The sequence below is a fragment of the Musca autumnalis genome, unplaced genomic scaffold (assembly GCF_047663935.1).
Source record: "Musca autumnalis isolate F117 unplaced genomic scaffold, ASM4766393v1 scaffold_1, whole genome shotgun sequence".
NCBI lineage: Eukaryota > Metazoa > Arthropoda > Insecta > Diptera > Muscidae > Musca > Musca autumnalis.
In genome coordinates, this window is record NW_027411644.1 from 271,764,435 (window position 1) to 271,791,304 (window position 26,870).

Below are 26,870 nucleotides of genomic sequence, written 5' to 3' on the forward strand. Positions count from 1 at the left end.
CTAGAAAAATTATTTAAAAAATCCATGTTTAATGGTGTATGGGTCCTCTAGAAAAATTATTTAAAAAATCCACGTTTAATGGTCTATGGGTCCTCTAGGAAAATTATTTTAAAAATCCACGTTTAATAGTCTATGGGTCCTCTAGAAAAATTATTTAAAAAATCCACGTTTAATGGTCTATGGGTCCTCTAGAAAAATTATTTAAAAATTCCTTTTTTATTGGTTTATGGGTCCTCTAGAAAAATTACTAAAAAATTTCACATTTACTGGGCTATGGGTCCTCTAGAAAAATTATTTAAAAAATCCACGTTTAATGGCATATGGGCCCTCTAGGAAAATAATTTAAAAATCCACCTTTAATGGCATATGGGCCCTCTAGGAAAATAATTTAAAAAAAATCCACGTTTAATGGCCTATGGGCCCTCTAGGAAAAATTATTTAAAAAATCCACGTTTAATGGTCTATGGGTCCTCTAGAAAAATTATTTAAAAAATCCACGTTTAATGGTCTATGGATCCTCTAGAAAATTATTTAAAAAATCCACGTTTAATGGTCTATGGGTCCTCTAGAAAAATTATTTAAAAAATCCACGTTTAATGGTCTATGGGTCCTCTAGAAAAATTATTTAAAAAATCCACGTTTAATGGTCTATGGATCCTCTAGAAAATTATTTAAAAAATCCACGTTTAATGGTCTGTGGGTCCTCTAGAAAAATTATTTAAAAAATCCACGTTTAATGGTCCATGGGTTCTCTAGAAAAATTATTTAAAAAATCCACGTTTAATGGTCTATGGGTCCTCTAGGAAAATTATTTTAAAAATCCACGTTTAATAGTCTATGGGTCCTCTAGAAAAATTATTTAAAAAATCCACGTTTAATGGTCTATGGGTCCTCTAGAAAAATTATTTAAAAAATCCTTTTTTATTGGTTTATGGGTCCTCTAGAAAAATTAGTAAAAAATTTCACATTTACTGGGCTATGGGTCCTCTAGAAAAATTATTTAAAAAATCCACGTTTAATGGCATATGGGCCCTCTAGGAAAATAATTTAAAAATCCACCTTTAATGGCATATGGGCCCTCTAGGAAAATAATTTAAAAAAATCCACGTTTAATGGCCTATGGGCCCTCTAGGAAAAATTATTTAAAAAATCCACGTTTAATGGTCTATGGGTCCTCTAGAAAAATTATTTAAAAAATCCACGTTTAATGGTCTATGGGTCCTCTAGAAAAATTATTTAAAAAATCCACGTTTAATGGTCTATGGATCCTCTAGAAAATTATTTAAAAAATCCACGTTTAATGGTCTATGGATCCTCTAGAAAATTATTTAAAAAATCCACGTTTAATGGTCTATGGGTCCTCTAGAAAAATTATTTAAAAAATCCACGTTTAATGGTCTATGGGTCCTCTAGAAAAATTATTTAAAAAATCCACGTTTAATGGTCTATGGGTCCTCTAGAAAAATTAGTAAAAAATTTCACATTTACTGGGCTATGGGTCCTCTAGAAAAATTATTAAAAAATGTCACATTTACTGGGCTATAGGTCTTCTAGAAAAATTATTTAAAAAATCCACGTTTAATGGTCAATAGGTCCTCTAGGAAAATAATTAAAAAAATCCACGTTTAATGGTCTATGGGTCCTCTAGAAAAATTATTTAAAAAATCCACGTTTAATGGTCAATAGGTCCTCTAGAAAAATTGTTTAAAAATCCACCTTTAATGGCATATGGACCCTCTAGGAAAATAATTTAAAAAGTCTACCTTAAATGGCATATGGGCCCTCTAGGAAAATAATTTAAAAAAATCCACGTTTAATGGTCCATGGGTTCTCTAGAAAAATTATTTAAAAAATCCACGTTAAATGGCCTATGGGTTCTCTAGAAAAATTATTTAAAAAATCCACGTTAAATGGCCTATGGGTTCGATAGAAAAATTATTTAAAAAATCAACGTTTAATGGTCTATGGGTTCTCTAGAAAAATTATTTAAAAAATCCACGTTTAATGGTCTATGGGTTCTCTAGAAAAATTATTTAAAAAATCCACGTTTAATGGTCTATGGGTCCTCTAGAAAAATTATTTAAAAAAATCCACGTTTACTGGTCTATGGGTCCTCTAGAAAAATTATTTAAAAAATTCACGTTTAATGGTCTATGGGTCTTCGAAAAAAATATTTAAAAAATCTACTTTTAATGGTTTATGGGTCTTCTAGAAAAATTATTTAATAAATCCACGTTAAATGGCCTATGGGTTCGATAGAAAAATTATTTAAAAAATCAACGTTTAATGGTCTATGGGTTCTCTAGAAAAATTATTTAAAAAATCCACGTTTAATGGTCTATGGGTCCTCTAGACAAATTATTTAAAAAATCCACTTTTAATGGTTTATGGGTCCTCTAGAAAAATGATTTAAAAAATCCACGTTTATTGGTCCATGGGTCCTCTAGACAAATTATTTAAAAAATCCACTTTTAATGGTTTATGGGTCCTCTAGAAAAATGATTTAAAAAATCCACGTTTATTGGTCCATGGGTCCTCTAGAAAACTTATTTAAAAAATCCACGTTCAATGGTCTATGGGCCCTCTAGGAAAATAATTTAAAAAGTCCACGTTTAATCGTTTATGGGTTCTCGAAAAAAAAAATATTTAAAAAAAATCCACGATTAATTGTCTATGGGTCCTCAAAAAAAATATTTTATAAATCCACGTTTATTAGTGATCGAAATTTGAATAGTCTACGGGTCTTCGAAAAAAATTATTTTTAAAATTCACGTCTATGGGTCCTCGAAAAAATTGTTTAAAAAATCCACGTTTAATGGTCAATGGGTCCTCGAAAAATATTTTAAGGATCTAGAGCTTCTCGCTTATACACACCTTTGAACCTCTCTCTCCTGACCATTAATTTTACTCGATTAGTAGTTAATGTTAATGTTTTTGGAACCGCTCATGGTCCTATGGGCTAAGTTACTGTTATAAATTAATTGAAATTGATAACTCTCTCCTCACGTGCCTGGGTGGTGGAAGCTTGTCAACTAGACCGGGACCGGGATGCTCATGGCGGTAATACACAAGCAGGTAGCTATATCGGCAACATCTTGTTGAGTTGTTGTACCGGTAAAATCTTAGTCTCCTCATGAAGATGGTCCATTGGAGTCATGAGAAGGCACGCTCTTGCATTCCTGGCAGATTGAATATTCTTCCACTGCGTAGCGTTAATATTTGCATACCACACTGGCGCCGCATAGCTTACCTCAAAGCGGCCTATTGCTTTATAGGAACTCAACAAGATTTCTTTGTCAGCACCCCAAGAGCAACCGGCCAGCGACTTGAGAACCTTGTTCGTACTTGTGATCTTGTCGCAAATATTTTGGGGTAGTTAGTGCTCGGAATCAGTACACCATCGGACAATATGTTGTTCAGAGGGAGCCTCATTTCAGTCGTCCAAGTGGTGAACAGTGGATTTAATGGCGGATACACATATTCATATTTCTCAGGTGGAAGAAGTGCATTAAGTCTGCTGTGCAGATTTTTAACATATCACATATGTCATCAACGATAGGACCCGAAGCCAAGATTACGATCCACATAGACTACGATCGTCTGGAGGGTGTGGAATTTCATAAGGGGAAGTCTTCTCTATGTCCTCGATCAGCATGGCATCGAAGGCCTTCGATAGATCAAGAGTCACCATAATTGTTCGATCACTCGGCCTGCTCTGGTTCAGCCCTCGACTGATATGTGTGAATATGGATATGGTAATACCGTTGTAGAGTTGAATTCATGCTGATGTTGAGCAACTGGGAAACTGCTTCTCATCGACGGGAGGACTAGTGCCTCCAGAATTTTCGCTACGGGCGACAAGAGGGAGATCGGCGTCCTTGCCCTTTCCGGCTTCTCGTACAATATGTGTGGATAGATTGGAGATACTTGTTAAATCCCCTTGCTTAAGCATTACCATTGAGATTCCGTGTGGGTCCAACGCTTTGTATGATTTTGCGTTTCGAATGACGTCTGCAACATCGCTCATCTTATATTGTGGTAGTACCTCCTCGGCGGAGAGGGCTCTTATAGAGCACTATCACTCTCGGGGTTTTTTATAAACTGCCTCGGATCTGTCACCGTTAAACCGTTGAAAGAAACAGCCCTTTATGTCCACATTAATCAGCTCTACATCAGGCTGGTGTATAAGGAAGGCAAGTCTTTCTCCGCTTCTTGTACGTTGTAACCATTGTAACGTTCAAACTACAGGCGACGGTAAACTCTGTTTCTTGAATCGCAGCGACCATAATGTTTCTTTGACTCACAAAATCTACAACTTCGCCGACTTTGTTACGGAGACTTTCTCGGAACAACTACTTGGGGTGTTAGATGCTGCGTATGTGTTGTTGGAGAGACTGCGGGTGTGGCTCGTATTCCGACGACGACGATGATTTCAACGACGCAGCAGGAGACTCGCTGAAGATGATCTGGCGCAGTAAGCTACAACAAAACTCCTATCGCAGTAGTCCTGTAGTTGATGAAGACCTGAACAGCCTCTTAAGTGCACACATTCCCTATATCCACTACATCTCACCGAAGTTGACATATGGACTGACTTCGTATAAAACTTCGTCGTTTCAGTTATTCCTCGTACATTGAAAAAGTATTTTAAAATGCCCACCGTTGCTAGTATTTTGAGTGTATTTCGCGTTTCAAACGCGAATCAGCGACGTATTGAAGTAGCATCTTCTTCTTCTTTATTTGCTAATTCGATTTTCGAATGTAAGCGACCATACAATACAATACATATCGAGGTACATTTCATTTACTTATTTATATACATATTAAATTTGATATTATTTAGTACTATATATTTATAAATTATTAACAATTATCTCAAAAGTGTTTCTATTTCTTGCCGCATTTAGAAGGTTTGCCGAATTATTATATTTTGTCCATTCTTCTATGTTCTTTAGCCAGGTCATCTCTTTTCGGCCTCTGGTACGCCGACCTTCAACTGTTGCTTTCAGGATTTTTTGTAATAATCTATATTTTACATTTCTCATGATGTGTCCCAGATATGAGGTTTTTCGTTTTTTGATTGTAGCTATGAGTTCTCTTCTTTGATTCATTCTTGTCAATACTTCGGCATTTGTCACATGCGCAGTCCATGGTATTTTTAAAACTCTGCGGTAGACCCACATTTCGAAGGCTTCCAATCGTCGTATATCAGCAGCTTTAATAGTCCACGTCTCCACGGCATACAGTAGAACTGACCAGATGTAGCATTTTATAAACCTTGCTTTTGTTTCGATGTTTATATCATGATTGACAAGGATTTTCTTATATTTAAAAAATGCATCTCTTGCCATCTCTATCCGACATCGTATTTCCTTCGAGCAATCCCATTGGTCATTAATAAGTACACCCAGGTATTTGAAGGTATGTACTCTCTCGACATATGCATTATTTATTTTTAATTTAGCTTCATTATGATGATTTTTCTTACTAACAATCATTAGATTTGTTTTGTTAGTATTAATTTTTAGTCCATATGATTCGCTACATAAGGTGAGTTGGGTTACTAATTTTTGGAGTCCTGATATACTATCAGCGATTATAGTAGTATCATCTGCATATCTAATGTTGTTTATAAAGGTGCCGTTTATTTGTATTCCTTCCCGGATATTTGTAGTGGATTCTTGGAAAATTCTCTCTGAGTATATATTAAATAGGAGTGGAGATAAAATACATCCTTGTCTGACTCCTCTCGATATTGATATCTCATCTGTCAGACTTCCATTGACATTTATCTGTGCAGTTTGCTGCCAGTATAAGTTTCTAATGCACCTGATTTCTTTATCATCAATTCCGATAGACACAAGTATTTCCATTAACTTATCCTGTTGCACTGTGTCAAACGCTTTCTCATAATCTATGAAGCACAAGAAAATGTCCTTGTGAACATCTCGGCATTTTTGTATTAGGACCTGTACACAAAGTAGAACTTCTCTCGTCCCCATCCCTTCCTTAAAGCCAAATTGATTTGATCCCATAGCTTGTTCGCATTTTTGATATATTCTTTTGTGAATAATTCGTACATAGAAATATTTTTAGGGAGTGACTCATTAAACTGATTAGGCGGTAGTCGCTACACTGTTTGGCGTGACTTTTTTTAGGAATCGCTATAAACGTTGATTTTAGCCAGTCTTGTGGGTAAAAGCCTGTATTGTATATGTGGTTCATCAAACTTGTCAAGAGATCAATGTTATTTTCGTCAATCATGTTTAGCAATTCAGCGGGAATTTCGTCTGGTCCCGTTGCTTTCCTATTTTTCAGTGATGTTATGGCACTTTCAACCTCCATCTTCGTAATACTTGATCCAGTCAACGGCTCTGGTGTTTGGTCATTAAAACATGTTCTGTTATTATCAGTAATGGATATACTCATGTTGGATATACTCCTTCCAAATTACTTTCTTCTCTGATTCTTCAAACACTGCTTCATTTTTGTTGTTGTAAAGAATTGGCGAAATTGTTCTGCGATATATTCCTGCTGTCTCTTTCAGTTTTTTGTGCAAATTAAAATCGTCGTGCAAGCTTTGCAATTTTTCTATTTCCTGGCATTGGTTATTTAAATGTTTATTTTTTGCAGCTCGAATCTGTATTTGAATTTCTCGGTTCAATTCCCAATACTTTTCATAGTTCGAGTTTTTATATTGCTGTCTTTCGTTTAATAGTTCCTGAATTTCAGTTGTCATCCAGTCTTTTGTTTTTGGTCTTACGAAATTTCCCAGCGTATTTTTTCCGATGTTATGTATAGTATTTTTGATTTTATCCCATATATTTTCCACATTTTCCCTATGGATGTCACTTAGTTCCGAATTAATAAGACTTTTTACATGTACTTTAGTGGCTGGATCGTCAAGTTTGCCAAGGTCAAGTTTTCGATGTTGTTTTTTCTTCAGCGGAGCCCTAATTTTGATGTATATATTGGCCATAAGGAGATTGTGGTCAGATGGTACGTCTGCTCCTGGATATGTAGATACTTTCGATACTGAAGTGGAGTAACGTTTGTTAACCAGAATGAAATCGATTTGGTTTCTTATTATGGGGGGATTTCCAGGTGTAGAGTCTTCTAGCTGGTAGACAGAACATCGTGTTTTTTATCTTCATCTGGTATACTTGGCAGAACTGTATGAGTCTATCACCTTTCTCATTTCTTTCTCCCAATCCATATTGTCCAGTAACTCCTGTTACTGCCTCCTTTCCTACTTTAGCGTTAAAGTCGCCTTGGATGATGGTTATTTCATGTTGTTTTGTCAGGTGTAGTAATTCTTCGATTTCACTGTAGAACGCCTCCATTTCTTCATTGCTTTTGTCCGACGTTGGAGCATAAACTTGAATAACATTGATGTTGAGAGGTTTCGCTTCAATTTTTATCATCATTGTTCTATCGGATTTTGGTACAAATCCTAAAACATTTTTAGCTATGCGGTCTGTTACAATTATTCCAACCCCATTCCTATGCGTTTTGTTGAGATTGCCTGAGTAAAACATTTTCGAGTTTTGCGATATAAATTCTCCGCAATCTGGCCACCACGTTTCGCTTATACCAAGTATATCAATGTGAAGTCTATTCATTTCGTTTAGAGTATTAGCTACTTTTCCAGCTTCGTAAAGACTGCGTACATTCCATGTACCGATGTTAAGTTTTGATTTTGTTTTACCTGTTGCGGGTGGGTCAATTACAACCCGATCACTACCCCACATACTAAAACACATCATGCCAAAGGGCCATTCCCTTAACACCTACACCACGCTTTTGTTGTTGCCGCGAGACAGATTGGGATATGCCGGTACATGTCTGTTCCAGGAAGTACAATAGGTACAGGAGTATGGCATGACGTAAAAATATCTGAAAATAGAGAAAATCGTGGATTAATTGAAGTGAATAAACTTGGAAGTTTATTTGTTTACTTACCTTCTAAGGCCATTGTGAATGATTTTTGTTTTATTTTTTTGTTTCGCATGAGAACACACACCCGTACAAACAATAACCAAGCTGGTATATCGCCAATTTTTATATTTACCATCAGTGATGGGGTGGTGTTGGTCAACCTCGTCGAGAGCGATGCACAGATAATAAAATTGGCTCCATTTTAGCCGTCCATATGCATGAAATTATAAAATTTTTTCCAGTTTCTGATTTTGTGTTGAGTATGTATTTATTAGTGTGTTCTAATGCCAGCTGTCAGGGAATTGACAGCTGACGTTTAGGTGGCCGTGTTTACATCACCGGTTGTAAACAGTACAGCGTTGGTGGTATGAAATTTGCCGTCTCTGATAGTAGGCACATGAGAGCGGCTTAACGCCATATATGAAAATTGAATTTCCAAAATGAAAATAACAAAGTACGTTATAAAAAAAAGAGAGGGACTTCAATACTAATGCAAATTTAAATGAGACGGAATTGGAAAAGAGATTTTTTTTTTGGAAAAAGCACCTATAAAAGGCAAATTTGGTTAGAAAACAGCCATATTGTCTTAGTAAAATTCCGGTGCAGACGAAGTACTTGAAGTTTGTTTTTCCTTTTTTTTTAAACTATTGGTGAATAAGAGACATACAATAATTAAAAATTTCACTAAGTTGTGCAAAGTAAGTGTCCAACTGTGTATAAGAAAATATACCCAAACGGTGATGTGTGTGAGTTAGAGTACTTAGATCGAGTGTTTTTTTATTGAATAGGAGTTCCTTGGGCTGACAGCATAAGGAGTCATCATCACAGAGTGAGATTTTGTGTCTGAAACTTCCTACGGAGACGCTAAATCTCGTGGGCATTAGTGAAAGGAAAACACTGACGGGAAATAAAAAATTATAAAGGAGCACAGCAGAGGCAAGGTAGGACATTGTGTTTTTGAAAAAAAGTGGTATTGGTGTGCGGTTGGCCTAATAATAGCATAAAAATTCGAACACAAAATCATTAAAATTTAAAACTTTGACGTCCGCCGGAAAACCTGATGCAGCCGGCCAATCGCCGCCGTTGTCCAAAAAGGAAGAATTTTCGGAACACCCTGTGTCCGTCAGCTGCTTGAATTTTGCAGTGGCGACAGAAACCAGGAACAGAGTAGAAATCTCTTCCCACGGCCAGACTGTTCTACATCAATTGAACTGTGCTACCCACTGAAACTGCCATAATCATACCTAAGACATGAAAAATTAAAGTCGTCCTTCAGGCGCATATCAAAAAAGCAACGTATTTGTTTAATGAGATAAATGTATTTTTTTGTTTGTATGTTTTTGTTCTTCTAATGTTTGCATTAATTTTGAATTTGAAACTATATGAATATATATTTATTTAGTATTATTATCTTAATTTTCTTTAATGATCTATTTTTTTTTATTATTTTTTTTTTTTTACTGACTTTTATTCTTTATATTTAATTTTTGTTTTGCGTTGAGACTGTGAAGGACGGTACAAATAACCGTGATAGGGGTAATTTAGTACAATTTGTTTGTGGACTTTTTTTTATAGTGTCCATAGTTCGCAATCCATCTAACTGAGCTCAATTAGGTAGGAATTTTTTTGAGAAATTTGAATTTGGTCCTAATTGACCCTTCACCCCGTCGCAGGATTATTGTAGGTCCTGTCTTAAAGTACAAGCCTAACGTAAATTTCGATTCAAATGAAAAATTCAGTTTTTGTTTAAAAATTAATGTGACCTCTAATGTTTAATTTTATTATTTAGTACATTATAAGAATAAAGAAATGATTTGGTGTTAACATAATGATAATGAATATGGAGTGAGTCGTTGATTTGGGAGGGAATATGGTCGTTTGAGGGGAATGTTAGGATAGATGGGGTTAAGGGGTCCATTTAAATGAAGATAGGAAGTCGTGGACCATGGAAGGGTGGGCTGAGTGTGGGTCTTGAACACCAAGGGGCCCGAATCCCAAAGAATGTTCGCTGTGTGTGTAGTAATGTGTATTTGTTTGTCTTGTTTACCAATATTTTTCCTGTTAGACCATCGGCTGACCCTGGATAGGTTGAGAACTCGCCCTGAGGACACCGAGTAGCCGGAAAAGATAGTCGGCGATGCGTGGTCATAACAGTAATGGCGCCCAAACCAAATAAGTGCCTTCTGTGTCACTTTAACGTGATATTTGAAGAGTTTTAGATAAGTGCAATAAAATCTAAGCACTTGGAAATAGCCCGATAGTAAATTAAATAGCCCAAATCTTCTAGTCGTATTCTAATGATGACTAATTAGTATTGCAACCAGAACTACGAAATAGTGCCTGTTTAAAAGTGCAATATTAGGTTTAGTTATGTTGGAGTAGTCTAGGGTAAAGATTTTATTGGTCAGGTGCAATCTCTAGTTCGTCAAGTGTAACTATGAATGTTGTGTTATTGACCTGTTTTTGTCTATTAGTGTGTTAGTTTTTTTTATTAAATGAACTCGTATATATAGGATTTTGAGTGGCTAAGATGATAGCTATTGCGGCAGGAATAGAAGCCGTAAGTAGAGCATTATGAGGCCAATCACCATGAGAACTTCCGTGTTAGAAAAATGATAAACATGATTGCCATGGTTTCATAATCCTATCTAGAGGATCTATTCATGTTTGACTAGAACATTCAAAGGGAAAACACTTTAAGGAAAAAGTTTTAACAACTATTTATATGGTCTTCTTATCTGACGTTTCAATCCAAATCCTGCACAGTGGGTTTGTAGAAAGCGTGAAGCTAGTCAGCATTAATAAGATCTGAGAAAATTATACCCCTACCTGACAGAGTCCCTTAATTATACGATCATAAACCTCCTACTTGGTGAATAGAAAACAGGATTAATTAATATTTTAATAATTTTTATATATTGACGATAATTAGATAACAAAAACAAATACTTGTTGTAGAAAGTGACAGGATATAAGGAAGGAAACTGTGAGAGATTACTAAACTTATTAAAATAAGAGAATTAATATAGTCGTTGCTTCAGGTAATGATAACCCGTTCTGCGACCAAGAGAATCTGGCCTCCAGCTTTTGATGCTACCTCTGATCAGGACAAAATAAAACCTAAAAAGAAAAAGACAAAAGAAGTAGATGTAGATATGGCAGAACGTAACGAGCAATTCCGAGACTTATCTGCAACGATCATTAATCGTCCAGGTACTACTGAGTCACCAGCAACAGCTCCCGTTCCACCACAGTTAGGGGGAGATAATGTTGGAGAACGATTTTCGACCCCAGGAACTACCAGGAAATCTACAGATAAAGACCTAGATGAGAAAATAAAGTTAATAGTAGGAAATGAAGTGCAAGAAATCAGAAAAACTTTAGAAGTGTTAGTTAAAACGGTTAAGAGCATTTCAACCCATAGTGCCGCTTCCAGAGTAGATAATTTCGGGACCAACGATGCTAATGGTAATGTGCCTCCACCGATGTCTACTACCAATTCCCAATCTGATACGAATTCTATAGGTAATCTATCCACTAACGCTGCTTCTGTTTCAACTATGATTGACCATATTAGAATTAGGGTAGACAAATTTGGCCTGAATTTCGATGGGAATATTCAAAAACTGACGATAGAAGAATTTATATTTCGTCTTGAGCGGTTGCAGATGCAATATAGTATCCCGTGGGAGGAGATATTGCGAGATTTTCGGTTGTTAGTCTCTGGGCCAGCGTTGGAATGGTATTGGCAAAGTCAAAGGACACATGATTTTAATCAGTGGATCAAGTTGAAAGACGCACTATTGTGTCAATACCGGACCACTAAATCACCATTCGAGGCAATGCGAGATTTGGTGGACCGAAAACAGATGGCCAATGAACCAATTGACGCATATTTCCACACTATGGGACAACTCCGCTCTCGTCTGCAGCATCCCATAACCGATCTAGACATGATCAATATTATAAAAGTAAACTTGCGGGAAAATATTAAAGCTATTATTTACCCTATGACTGTTGCTACCGTGGAGATGTTGCGGATCGAATGTAAGGACGTAGAGAAAAACTTTCCTAGAAGGGAACTTCGACCGCCGATACAGACTCATCCACGCCCTATGAGGCAAGTAAATGAAATCGAGTTTGTTGATGAGTATGATGAACCAATTCCAACAGACGAAGCCTCAGATACAGTGTCAGCAATTCGATTTAATGGTCAACAAAATAGACCACTAATATGCTGGAACTGTAGATCCGATGGACACATGTTTAGGGATTGCCCATCGTCCGAAAGATCTTTGTTCTGCTACCGATGTGGAAAACCCAATACGAAAACTCCGGTATGCCCAAATTGTCAATCGGGAAACAGGAGGAGGGATGTGGAGAAGGCAGGAGATGCACGTCCCTCAGAGAATCCTGCAGCATAGATCCAATAAAGATCATTCCAAGGACAACTGAGAAAAACAATGAAGAGAGAATAACCGATGACGATAAAGGCAAGGAAGATATTTCGTATGCAAAACGAAGACATTACATCTCCGTAGAAGACAGGCAGGAAAATTATGATAGAGTTAGGTCGAAAATATTCCAAGATAATGAACCAATGCCAAATTTGCCAAAACGTATTGTGAGAATCAGACAAAAAACTGTGGAAAAACGGCAATATAGAAGAGGATTAGTAGAAGCCATCACACGTGCCAATTCCGATCAAAACGATCCTAGATTGTATGCCGAAATATACCTCAAAGGAAAAAGGATAAACGGGTTATTAGATACAGGGGCATCCGTAAGCCTTCTCGGAAAAGGATGCCGCGAGTTTATTGAAGACCTAGACCTCGCAGTAAAACCCGTATTCCATAATATTACCACGGCTAGTGGACAGAGATTCCGTATACTGGGGGAAATCGAATGCGAGGTAGAATATAAAGGGATAAAACAGGACATCAACCTGCTTTTATGCCCCGATCTGGAACAACGTCTGTATTTAGGGATCGATTTCTGGAAGAAGTTTCAGTTGGCACCGGATCTGATAGGAATTGAAGAGATAAATGTTGAAAAAGTTATGGAAGAGTTTAAGAATCCCGACGGGGAACACAAGTTGAAACCTCACAATCTGACCCCCGACCAACAATCCAGATTGAATGAGGTGATTAAAAAGTTTGATACTTTTGAAGAAAAAGGCCTGGGTCGCACAAATCTTGAAAAGCACACAATTAAATTGATCGAGGGGGCCGAACCGGTAAAGGACAGGCATTACCCGATGTCACCGGCGGTACAACAAATCACATTTGACGAAGTAGATAACATGTTAAAATTAGATGTCATTGAAGAAAGCGAAAGTCCGTGGAGTAACCGGACTACCATTGTTCGGAAACCCGGCAAAAACCGCTTTTGTCTAGATGCCAGAAAGCTAAATAAGTTGACGGAGAAGGATGCATATCCTCTCCAAAATATAGATGGAATATTGAGTAGGATCGACGAGACTTATTTCATAAGTAGCGTCGATCTGAAATATGCTTTCTGGCAGATAGAATTAGATGACGAAAGTAAAAAGTATACTGCCTTTACGGTACCGGGACGACCTTTGTACCAGTTCCGCGTCATGCCCTTCGGGCTATGCAACGCGGCGCAAAGGTTGTGTCGCTTAATGGACAAGGTCGTCCCCAGCCGGCTCAAAGAAAACGTCTTTGTGTATTTAGATGATCTGCTCGTGATCTCTAGCGATTTCGACAAGCATCTAAAACTATTGGAAGAGGTGGCTCAATGTTTAAAAAACGCTAGATTGACTATTGGGTTAAAGAAATCACAGTTCTGCTTCAGGGAACTGAAATATTTAGGGTTCGTGATTGGTGGGGGAAAGTTAAAAACCGACCCGGAAAAAGTGCAGGCAATACGAAAAATAGCTATTCCCAAAAATCCCCGAGAGGTAAGAAGCTTCCTTGGTACCGCAGGGTGGTACCGCCGTTTTATACGGGACTTCGCTGCTATATCGGCACCCTTGACGGACACCTTAAAAAAGGCAAAAAAGTTCAGCATGACCAAGGAAGCTATCGAAGCGTTTGAAAACCTCAAGACTGCGTTGACCTCAGCTCCGGTACTACGCCACCCGGATTTCAGTAAAAGGTTTTTCATCCAATGCGACGCCTCAGAATATGGCATTGGGGCCGTATTGTTTCAGCTCAATGACCAGGGGGACGAGCACCCCATAGCATTCTTCTCCCAGAAACTCAATTCATGCCAGCGAAACTATAGTGTAACGGAGAAAGAATGTCTTGCGGCTGTTATGGCAGTGAAAAAGTTCCGACCTTATGTCGAACTTATGGACTTCACTGTCATAACAGACCATGCAAGTCTCCAATGGCTTATGAATTTGAAAGATCTGAGTGGGAGGCTCGCCCGTTGGTCATTGCAGCTACAAGCTTTCCACTTCCAAATCGAACATCGAAAGGGCAAGGACAATATTGTAGCGGACACATTGTCTAGACTGCCTACAATCGATGAGCTTAATATCGATGAAATGGTCGATTTTGACATTAATGCCTTCAAAGAACCGGAATACGAAGAATTGAAGACGACAATAGAATCGAATAAAGAGCGGTTACCGGATCTTAAAGTCGATAATGGTATGGTATTTAAAAGAATTCGTCCTGAAGGTACCGAGGATTTAGCCGAGTATGAGTGGAGGCTATGGATACCACAATCGGTTACCCATACTTTGATACAAAAAGCCCATGACTTACCAACAGTGGCACACGGGGGAATGACCAAAACCTTAAATCGTTTAAAACAACAATATTATTGGCCGAATATGACCTCGCAGGTCCGCCAATATGTAGGGAAATGCCAAACCTGCAAGGAGGTCAAAAGTGTGAACTACAACACCCAAACAGCTATAGGGAATGAGGTTATAACGGAACGACCATTCCAAAAGATATATATCGATTTCCTGGGGAAGTATCCCCGATCAAAAAGTGGAAATGCATATATCTTCGTTGTAGTTGACCACTTTTCAAAATTCGTTTTTTTGAAGTCAATGAGAGAGGCTACCGCGAGCAATGTGGTTAGGTTCCTCATTGAAGAGATTTTCCACAAATTCGGGGTCCCCGAGACTGTCCATAGTGACAACGGGGCCCAATTCAATGCCAAACAATTTAAGGAAATGATTGGGGAATATAAGATAAATCACCTTCAAACCGCCCCATACGCTCCGCAATCAAATGCGTCGGAGAGGGTTAACCGGTCCGTCCTGGCGGCTATCAGATCATATCTGGAAAATGATCACCGGGATTGGGACCTCTACCTCTCCGAAATCGAGTGTGCTTTACGCACTTCGGTTCATGCAGCCACTGGGGAAACGCCCTTTTTTGCCCTTTTCGGGTACCACATGTACACCAAGGGGTCGGATTATAACCTAGCGAGGAAATTGAAGTCGCTTTCCGATCATGAAGTGAGTGATGTGGACCGAAAGGACCGTTTGAAGCTTATTAGAGAGAAAATAAGGCAAAACATGCACCAGGCCTACGAATTAAGTGCCAGACGTTACAACCAGAGGGCCCGAGTGACAAAGTTTGTCCCCGGACAAGAGGTTTATCGCCGAAACTATTTCCTTAGCGACTTCCAAAAGAATTTCAATGCAAAGTTTGCTCGGAAATTTACGAAGTGCAGGATAAGTCGACTAAAAGGAAACAATATGTATGAGCTCGAGGACCTTAAAGGTCAACCATTGGGTGTAGCTCATGCAAAGGACCTGAAAAGGTAACAGTCTTTGGTAAACTATTCCTCTGGGTGCAATCGGAAACTGTGATACTAGGTAAACTAAGTGCAATATAGGTTAGATATTTATTTGTGAATGTCCCTATATGTGTTTAGCCCTAGTTTCTACTAAAACACTTACTTTAAGTCCCGAAAATAATTCCTTCACCAACGATAGAATAATAATCGCAAGGAATATTTCGTAAGCCAGCAGTTTCAATATAACGGGGGGTGTACCTGTAAAATATCCAAAAAGTACAATAAATCCACTTACGAACAACACAAAATACTTCCCTAATGTTTGCCCGGCTGATGAGACGTCAGGGTGTGGGAGTTCCCCACGTACGTTTCTATCAATAGCCTCTATGAATTTACCGAACCAATACAATATCCTCATATTTCCCCGCACACCGCCTTTTCGGTCGCTAGCTCCTCATAGACGGAGTTTTGTTGCGGGTGGGTCAATTACAACCCGATCACTACCCCACATACTAAAACACATCATGCCAAAGGGCCATTCCCTTAACACCTACACCACGCTTTTGTTGTTGCCGCGAGACAGATTGGGATATGCCGGTACATGTCTGTTCCAGGAAGTACAATAGGTACAGGAGTATGGCATGACGTAAAAATATCTGAAAATAGAGAAAATCGTGGATTAATTGAAGTGAATAAACTTGGAAGTTTATTTGTTTACTTACCTTCTAAGGCCATTGTGAATGATTTTTGTTTTATTTTTTTGTTTCGCATGAGAACACACACCCGTACAAACAATAACCAAGCTGGTATATCGCCAATTTTTATATTTACCATCAGTGATGGGGTGGTGTTGGTCAACCTCGTCGAGAGCGATGCACAGATAATAAAATTGGCTCCATTTTAGCCGTCCATATGCATGAAATTATAAAATTTTTTCCAGTTTCTGATTTTGTGTTGAGTATGTATTTATTAGTGTGTTCTAATGCCAGCTGTCAGGGAATTGACAGCTGACGTTTAGGTGGCCGTGTTTACATCACCGGTTGTAAACAGTACAGCGTTGGTGGTATGAAATTTGCCGTCTCTGATAGTAGGCACATGAGAGCGGCTTAACGCCATATATGAAAATTGAATTTCCAAAATGAAAATAACAAAGTACGTTATAAAAAAAAGAGAGGGACTTCAATACTAATGCAAATTTAAATGAGACGGAATTGGAAAAGAGATTTTTTTTTTGGAAAAAGCACCTATAAAAGGCAAATTTGGTTAGAAAACAGCCATATTGTCTTAGTAAAATTCCGGTGCAGACGAAGTACTTGAAGTTTGTTTTTCCTTTTTTTTAAACTATTGGTGAATAAGAGACATACAATAATTAAAAATTTCACTAAGTTGTGCAAAGTAAGTGTCCAACTGTGTATAAGAAAATATACCCAAACGGTGATGTGTGTGAGTTAGAGTACTTAGATCGAGTGTTTTTTTATTGAATAGGAGTTCCTTGGGCTGACAGCATAAGGAGTCATCATCACAGAGTGAGATTTTGTGTCTGAAACTTCCTACGGAGACGCTAAATCTCGTGGGCATTAGTGAAAGGAAAACACTGACGGGAAATAAAAAATTATAAAGGAGCACAGCAGAGGCAAGGTAGGACATTGTGTTTTTGAAAAAAAGTGGTATTGGTGTGCGGTTGGCCTAATAATAGCATAAAAATTCGAACACAAAATCATTAAAATTTAAAACTTTGACGTCCGCCGGAAAACCTGATGCAGCCGGCCAATCGCCGCCGTTGTCCAAAAAGGAAGAATTTTCGGAACACCCTGTGTCCGTCAGCTGCTTGAATTTTGCAGTGGCGACAGAAACCAGGAACAGAGTAGAAATCTCTTCCCACGGCCAGACTGTTCTACATCAATTGAACTGTGCTACCCACTGAAACTGCCATAATCATACCTAAGACATGAAAAATTAAAGTCGTCCTTCAGGCGCATATCAAAAAAGCAACGTATTTGTTTAATGAGATAAATGTATTTTTTTGTTTGTATGTTTTTGTTCTTCTAATGTTTGCATTAATTTTGAATTTGAAACTATATGAATATATATTTATTTAGTATTATTATCTTAATTTTCTTTAATGATCTATTTTTTTTTATTATTTTTTTTTTTTTACTGACTTTTATTCTTTATATTTAATTTTTGTTTTGCGTTGAGACTGTGAAGGACGGTACAAATAACCGTGATAGGGGTAATTTAGTACAATTTGTTTGTGGACTTTTTTTTATAGTGTCCATAGTTCGCAATCCATCTAACTGAGCTCAATTAGGTAGGAATTTTTTTGAGAAATTTGAATTTGGTCCTAATTGACCCTTCACCCCGTCGCAGGATTATTGTAGGTCCTGTCTTAAAGTACAAGCCTAACGTAAATTTCGATTCAAATGAAAAATTCAGTTTTTGTTTAAAAATTAATGTGACCTCTAATGTTTAATTTTATTATTTAGTACATTATAAGAATAAAGAAATGATTTGGTGTTAACATAATGATAATGAATATGGAGTGAGTCGTTGATTTGGGAGGGAATATGGTCGTTTGAGGGGAATGTTAGGATAGATGGGGTTAAGGGGTCCATTTAAATGAAGATAGGAAGTCGTGGACCATGGAAGGGTGGGCTGAGTGTGGGTCTTGAACACCAAGGGGCCCGAATCCCAAAGAATGTTCGCTGTGTGTGTAGTAATGTGTATTTGTTTGTCTTGTTTACCAATATTTTTCCTGTTAGACCATCGGCTGACCCTGGATAGGTTGAGAACTCGCCCTGAGGACACCGAGTAGCCGGAAAAGATAGTCGGCGATGCGTGGTCATAACATACCTCCGGGGATTCTTAGCACCCTTGTGATGCCGGAGACTAAGGGCCGTTTGTTTTTGTTTGTATTCATGATTGTATGGTTTTCTAGGGATAGTACTTCAGTGGTTTCCCGTTGCCTTCTGAAGGGTTTAGAATTTTCCTTTTCTGTATTCAGCCGCTCCTCCTGGAGTTCAGACGCTGTTTGTTGCCGCTCAATATGAGACAGACGCCGCTTTGATGTGATCAGTTCATTCGCCGCAGTTGTAGATAACTCGCACCGTTGTGAATTGTTCTTAGCTTCAGCGTTCACCATCGACCTTACCGACATGGGTGGCCCTACCAGTAGCTACGCTACCGCCGGTATCGCTCTTAGGATCTTCACGCTTACTAGACCTCCCCATCGCGCTTGAGATGACAATCCATCGAGGAGGAGAAGTAGCATATACGCATTTATTCCTATTGAACAAGAATCGTGAAGAACATACGCCCAGCATACGGTACCTGTCTGTAGGACAAGTTACAAGCTAACTAACTCCACAAACGTTGTTGTTGTAACAGCATTTAAATCTATGTAGTAGCATAGGCAGCCGCTGGCCGAAACACTATTTTTCCGGGTCAATCCGGTACGAAAGAACCCGCTGCCGTGGGATTGACAAGCTTTTTGGTCACAGCCTGTTGTTTCAGACCTTGAGATTGAACCAAAGTCAGATTGAACATAAAAAAACAAACACACAACAACATCATCATTCACTGCTAAAATAATAACAAACATTTCTTTTTTTAATTTTAAAAATAAAATTACTTTATATTTTTGTGTATATTGTATTTCATTTCCATTTGTAAAACTACAAAAATATGTTTAAAATACATTAATATAAAACAATATTTATTACAACTAAATTACTGATTTATTTTTTAATTTTTTGCCAAATTTCATTTTTTTCTTTTTGGGTTCATTTTCCGCTTTTGGAGTTTCCAATGGTTCATCTAAACGTTTTACACCACTAAAAATTAAATAAAAAACATAAATTAATATCTTTTTAAAACACTTAAAAAAATCTTGCATTACCTCTTGACAGATATCAATTTTGGTTTGCCATCTTTGCCCGATAATGCCTTTGACCAATCTTCGTCACTGCCCTTGATGGCAAACTCTTTCAGACTTTCCATTTTTAAACGTTTTAAATCATCCTTTTGTTTCTTGGTAATTTGTTTTGCAGTCTCTTCAAGTTCCTCATTAAGCGACAGGGATATGGGTTCAAAATCTTCACCACGCTTTAGCTTAGTTTCACTAATCAAGGTACTTTCAATGTGACCCTCAATAACATTGGAGAAATATTTAGATGATTTTTTTATTAAATCGTAGAATTTTGCTAAAATTTGATTGCCTGGCATGTTAAGCTCTTCGGCAATGCCATCTACAGTTTTACCCTGGACACCAATTGCCAAGAGGATGGCTTTTTGTAAGGTGTCGATTTGTAGCTCCGATATTTTACCTTGGAAATACAAATAACTTATATCCGATGTAAGATCTAATATTAAACGATATTCAATTTGATTACGAGAATATGATTCCAAACGTTGTAAATCGTGGGGCAGGAAATAAGCATCTAATGTTTGTTTATTCAGTTCTTCTTGTGGAATCTTAACCCATTTATTGTCGAGTAAGGAGAGAGCTAAGCTAGTGGGAAATTCTCTAAATGTTTTACCCAATAATTTTAAAACTCTGCGCCTAAAATCATTGAAGTATAGGCTTAGCCATTCGGCACTGACTTTTTCATTGAGACTGTCTGATTTGTCCAAAGTGTGTAACATAATGCAGGAATGTTCACCGGTTAAATCGTTGGCTTTTTGACTGAGATAGACAGGAACATAGCCCAAATTCTTCCAGAATTTTAATAACTCTTGTGTTAGGCCATACGATGTACCCAAATAGTCTATGTTTTCTGGGATACGCTCATTTAACCGCTTCAATAAGGTGGGTATTTTACGTCTAGGCCGTATTTGTTCTTTCAGCAAACCGACATCGTCTTCTTCAACTTCTTCGATGCCTATGGAGGGATTAGAGCAAATATCAGTTATGATTATGAAAATTTTGTAGTTGTATTCTATTTATACATACCGTTATCATCATTAAGGCCATTATTTTCATTCAAGTCTGTGAATTTTCCTCCATAGTAGTCTTTTAGGAGTTTCAAAGCTCTTTTACCGTAGCCCATCTGATATGAAAAAGGTTAAAAGTAGATATCAGTGCTTCAAAATGTTTTGTAAATTAACTTACCCTTTGATAATTTGGATGTGTAGCTACACGCACAACTCTCACGCCAGCCAACTTGGGGAATTCTCGATCACCATATTGTTCCGAAACATTCCAGGGGATTAAATCGCCACTTGCCTTTTTACCCCTACCCAAAGAATCGGTGATTGTTTGTGAAGATATTTCACCTTCCAAAGCCACTTGAATAACTACCAAAATTTCCGGCAATTGATCCTTACGCTGAATAGGGCCCAGTAAACAGAATAAATGATGGGCTGGAGCATCACTCATCATTTGCAGATCATTGGGACTGTTTTTGTAATGGGATGCAACATAAATTGACACCAGTCTGTGCAGAAATGATTCAGCTGCTTTGTGATAAGAGAACAAAGCATCACGGTCGATGTAATAAAGTTCACAGGCATCAGGTGTGGGACAACCTGAACTAATATTGGGCACAGTGCTGGTTGCATCCAAACACAGTAAATTGATAAGCCAACTTTCAATGTCATCACCTTGGCTATAACGAATGGATTCGTCCAATTTTATCTATAGGGAGAAAATGAAATCATTTTTTTCTTTCCATTTAAAATGTCTCCTCTTTTTCTTACCGGTGGTGGAGCGGAATTTTCCTTTTGTAATTGCGATATCAACTTCAAACTAAGCGATCTACCGGTACCCTCATAACCATTAATTGTGGAAGCCATAAATATCAAATAGGGACCAATCATTTTCTTAACCAGCGGCAAAGGTATGGCAGCAGCTTCATCAATTAACAGCAAATCAGCAGCATTCAAAAGATGCGTGTCATTGGGCGCAATATATTGAATTGTTTGACGATTGGAGCGAGTAATATTTATGCGTATAATTGCTTTCTTATAATCGGGATTTGTAGAACGTATAATGGTGTAATCTGTATGCTCCTGATATTCCAAGGCATCGAAGCCTTTTAACACAAATTCAAAGAGGGTAATTAAATTCTCCGGATGTGGTGATGTGACATAGATATTCACATAGCCAAAAGCTACCGCGGCTGCTATCGACAGACCCATTGCTGCTGATTTACCACGACCACGAGCAGCTGTCAGGGATGTGGGTGGCCTAAAAGTTACAAACAAAACAAATATTTAAAAGGTATTCTAATGGAAGCAAATTAATAATTGACTTCTTATTGTGTCACTGTATTAGCGCCAATGTCTCAGTTCACTTCTAAATGTTCACTGCTGTGCAGAAGCCAAAACAGGATGGAAAATTGGAATTTACTAGGGAACATAATGGTCGCTATTCTGAACGAAAAGTTCCCGTAATTTTTTCCTTTCCGGCGTTTTAACTTAAGGGAGAAAGTGAAAAAACTCACGGGAATTTTCGTTCAAAATGACCCTAAATAGTTCACTAAAATTCCGGCATCCTGTTTTTTGTTCCTCTTTGTTCACTTATAAAAGTGTGACAAATTCCAGTGAATATTTAGATTTGGTGGCTTATCTTTCCTTTAGCAACCAGTAACCGATTGAGCCCTTATTTTCGCAAAGTATAGTAGAATTTAGTCTGATTACACGATGGTCTTATCGCTCATTTAGCGACATCTTAAGGGGAACTTTATATTTTACCAAAGGAATCCCTGGCCCCAGTGATGGCAGGAGTTTTGGAGAAACCCTAAATTCCATTTGGAGTCTTTAATTTAAGGTTATTTTCACAATGTCGTACTTGTGTCCTGGAGATATATTCTGTCCGAGATATGCGACGTTTAAAATGTAGTCTGAAGTCCCTGACCGAAGTCTGGCTATTTTGAGAAAACTAACAAATTAAAATAATATTTTGTTTTTGTTTGCAGCTGAGGAGCTGCTAAAGGAAAGCTGTTCCAAATTTATCTCATAAATGTCATACCGGTCGAGATTTACGAGATATGTATGTATTAAAATGCTTACTTAAGTTGCTTCTCAGCTAAAGCTTCAATAAACTGAGCCACAGCCTTGGCCTGATCATAGGTTTTGCATAGATTTACAAGTGGCCCAGCAGGCGGAGTATCTCGCAGACTTTCCTTTAATTCCATCAGCAGGTCATTGTTTTCAGATTTTGTTATTTCTGCAGGCTGCAGGAAAAAAGTAAAGTTATTATCATTACATCACATATTAAATCCCACAACTATTGTTTTCTTCCAAAACTGCAAGAATAGGTATATTATTTTTTACTAATTTTCGATATCATAAACGAAAAATTGTTATCGTTGTAAAAGAATCCTGCAGTTTCTGGAACAAAGCATATACTTACATTAACTGGAACAACATTGGCGGTCTTTGAACTTAAGGGCAACACGGTTAAATCATCATTTACCACCAAACAACGTTTACAATCGGCCAACGATAATATCAGGCGTTCATTAAAACGACAGGTAACTGTTTGATGGGCTTCTGTACGGAAACGTTTATGAACATCCATACTCATGGTGTATAATTGTTTCAAAGAATTCAGGGTCTTTAGCAAGAGAATAATCAAACCACCACCCTCTACCGTTTCCACAGTACGGGCCAATAAATTCGGAGTCAATGCCTCAAAATCTTGCAGAACACAAACACCATAGGTCCGACCCAAAATGGCATGAGTTTCGGAATAATAACGACCATGAATGGTGGTCGAGACACGGAAGGTATCAAATAAATCGGCATCATTGATATCAATTTTACCGGCAGCTATTTTCTTGGCACGTTTTTTGCCGTGGCTAAAAGAAAAAAAAAACAAAAAGTTTATTAAGGTATTATTAGTGAAAAAGTGATTGGAACCTACTTGGATATAGCTTCATCTTTATTTTTATAACACCACAAAACAGTGGGTCTAGCTTTTACAGTAGATTTGGTCAAAATATCATATAGTATGGGCACTTGATCTCTTGCCTTGTCACCAATAATAATAAACATAGTACGATGCCCCAATTTAACGCCATTTTCAATCATAACACGAATACGATTATCAATTTTCTTCTTAACCATTTTGTTGAATTAAAATTGTTTTATATTTTTTATAAAAAGAAAATTCAGTAAATTAAATAAAATCCACAATCCGCCCGTCAAAGTAAGTTGTTGCACGTGTTTTCTTTTTGGTTTGTTTTTGTTTTTCTGCCTCATCTCATTCTTATTGAATTAGGGTTGCCAAATCACGTTTTCTTCACAGTGTTGTCACTTGGTCTGTTCCAGTACTGCAAGAATCTACTAATTTTTACTATTTTTTCCCATGGTTTATGGGTACTTTACACGATATGTTTTTTACATATGAGTTGTCACTTTGCATATACATTTTGTATGGCAGAAGTGACAACTCATATGTAAAATACATACCGTGTAAAGTACCCCTTAATAAGTCCCGGTCCACACTAGAGTGACATGGTACAACAAGAAAGGTAATTTCATGCTACCGTATGATTAAATTTTTTTTCAAATTTTGAATTTGAAGTACATTCATTGTCAAATTGAATTTGACAGAAAATATTTATGTACATATGTATGTATGTGTGTACATGTTTACTAATGTCAGTATTTATTAAACTTTCATTTGATTTTTTTATTAAATTAGAAACGGTTTAAAAAGCTTTCTTTCTACTTCTACGATATTAATCAATATGTTAAAAGATTCCTTATTGCTGTGATGATTCGAACAAGGTCTATGCTGCGCAAAATCGACAGGAAGGTAAGCTCCGCGATATTGGTGCTATTTCGATAACGTTGTGCTACTTTTGTTTTAATCAAAAACACATCAGGCATAACCATCACCAATAATACGGCAGCAGATGCATTGTACCGAATTGACCCGAAACCAAAAGCGTTTCGGCCAGCAGGTGCCTATGCTGCTACAACAACAATGGTGACTCGGAAGTAGCAGCAAGGTCTTCAAGTCGCTGACCGTAGCTTTTGGGGCGTTGATGAACGAACATTTTATAAAGCTATAGGCCGGTCTGTGGTATGCTATATGACGCCAGTGTGTTATGCGAATATACGCGCTGAACAGTGGAAGAACTTCCCAACTTGCCATTGTGGCTCCTCATGACACCAATGAACCATATTTACGAGGAGACGAAGAAGAATCGCAACAATATGTCGATAGACTGAGTACTTGTTTGGGTGTTGCCAACATATAGTGGACACATTGATGCAGTTGCACAGGCAGTACAGAGGTACAGTGGTTTTAGCCCAGTTAAGACACGATTTAAAATTGATGGCACAATAACCATCATATGTCCTTTATGATAATTGGGCCCACACTCAATTTGCATTTGTTTAATTGCCCCGGTAAATCAACTGACCTATCTCCTGATTCTTTATGGACGCTCCAGAGCAGTTTGCAGAACCAGATAACAGAAATGTACGAACATACATATTTGCAACAACAAACGTAACCAAAACATAAATAAGTATAATAGATTAAAAAGAGTAACATTTTTAATGTCTCAAGAAGCATTTATTAATAAAAGTTATAAAAAACATAAAAATTAAGATCTTTAAGGCGGCATGGGAATTGTATTTTTCAATTCAGTGTATTCTAAAAATAACAGTTCATTTCGATATGGCTTTCGTTGGATGAAATTATTCCGTCATAGGAATAAACAAGTTCAATATACATGGACCATAAATGATTCTTTATCAGCAGTCCAGGATAGACGTGTTGTTCAGCGGTATCCATTGGGCCGTATTTAATCATTTGTTCGGATATCGATGGTTGTTAGATATATTGGATGTCAAGATTTGAACTGATGAAAACAAGATTTTGTTCATCTAGCTGTTGTGATGGTGATGTTCTTGTCTGCATTCATTCTTTTCCCCTGTAGATACAATAGCGTAGTTAGATTAACAAAAAAAAAACAGTAGGACTGTTTGTGTCAATGGAGAAGTGGGATACCTGATGGTGAAATAACGAACTTGGGACCAGCCAGATGTGCGAATGGCTCTGAATGTATTTGTTGCTACTTCTGCTGCGTATTGTTCACCGGTAATTGTTGCTACGTTGTGGAGGTCTATAATTGCAATTTGTCAATATATTTTCATATTTCTATTGATTCCTGTTTAATTTTTAGAAAAATAATGATACAGCATCATTCATTGTTGTTAGTAAAGAATTTCTATACGTTGCGCACGCGAGGTGTATGATCAGGAAGTTATATAAATAAAATATCGAGACAATAAATTATATTAGTATTGTTTTTTTTTAATTTTCAGAAAAAAAATGTACATACATATGTATATGTATTCACTTCAAGAAATAAACAAACCTGTTTTGTTTTTGTTGTGAAATGTCATGCCGTATTATTGTTATTCTGTATTTGACACGTTGCCGTACAGACGTACAGGGTTGTATTTATCTAAATTTGACAGATGAGACTACCTTTTATCATTCTACCATGCTAGAGTGATTTCATTAACAAAATTTCATCAAATTATGCGTCTCTAGATCGACTTCCATAGTAGAGTAAAATCTTAAAATTGCTGCAGTGAGGTTGTGTGTGCTGTTTGAATAATATGTCAAACAATTTTAAAAGCAATCGAATTCAATGGTTTTTAAAATAGTTTTTAGAACATTTGTATGGAAGAAATTTGTCAGTTTTTCATTGAAACAAACATTTTATCATATCCACAACTCGATTATGTGGAGAAACCTTGGCCCTTCATCCATTTTTCGTGTTTTTTATAAAATGCTCAACATTGGTATTGTAAACAAACCCACTTGTTGCTTTTGTGTTTACTAATGTTGATATTTTAGGAATTCAGGAAAAACAAGGGTTCTATAGATTTTTTCCATTTAAATCTACCTCTTTACTTATACCATGATTTTTTCCGATAAAATAAAGGAAAAAATGTTATCGTAGTAAAAAATAGTAGCTTCTGGCAGGTTCTGGAACAGAGCAACTATTGTACAGAAAATCGTCAGATTTTTTAAATAAGTGCAATATCATGGTGTAAGTAATGAGGTAGATTTAAATTAAAACAATCTATAGAACCCTTGTTTTTTCACACAAAAGCAACATGTGGATTTGTTTACAATACCGTTTTTGAGCATTTTATAAAAAGCGCGAAAAATGAAAAGTTTTTCCACATAATCGAGTTGTGAATATGATAAAATGTTTGTTTCAATGCAA

General features: G+C 37.2%; 1 protein-coding gene and 2 long non-coding RNA genes across 3 annotated transcripts; all 3 read right to left on the bottom strand.

Annotated features, from left to right (window-relative positions):
* Positions 1 to 4,713: 4,713 nt before the first annotated feature.
* LOC141391278 (uncharacterized) lies at positions 4,714 to 8,249 on the bottom strand. Its single transcript, XR_012409607.1, has 2 exons — positions 7,963 to 8,249; positions 4,714 to 7,896 (listed from the first exon to the last, which is right to left on the bottom strand). It is a non-coding gene; the product is annotated as an uncharacterized lncRNA (long non-coding RNA).
* A 2,623-nt stretch (positions 8,250 to 10,872) lies between these two features.
* On the bottom strand, positions 10,873 to 16,660 carry LOC141391279 (uncharacterized). Its single transcript, XR_012409608.1, has 3 exons — positions 16,389 to 16,660; positions 15,830 to 16,322; positions 10,873 to 11,261 (listed from the first exon to the last, which is right to left on the bottom strand). It is a non-coding gene; the product is annotated as an uncharacterized lncRNA (long non-coding RNA).
* Positions 16,661 to 19,297: 2,637 nt separating this feature from the next.
* Positions 19,298 to 23,933, bottom strand: l(1)G0020 (RNA cytidine acetyltransferase l(1)G0020). The gene is made up of 8 exons (XM_073961179.1): positions 23,534 to 23,933; positions 23,021 to 23,468; positions 22,678 to 22,841; positions 21,364 to 21,853; positions 20,777 to 21,301; positions 20,618 to 20,714; positions 19,565 to 20,546; positions 19,298 to 19,499 (listed from the first exon to the last, which is right to left on the bottom strand). The coding sequence occupies exons 1-8, from the start codon at positions 23,734 to 23,736 to the stop codon at positions 19,391 to 19,393; spliced, it is 3,018 nt and encodes a 1,005-aa protein (XP_073817280.1). The 5' UTR covers positions 23,737 to 23,933; the 3' UTR covers positions 19,298 to 19,390.
* Positions 23,934 to 26,870: the final 2,937 nt, after the last annotated feature.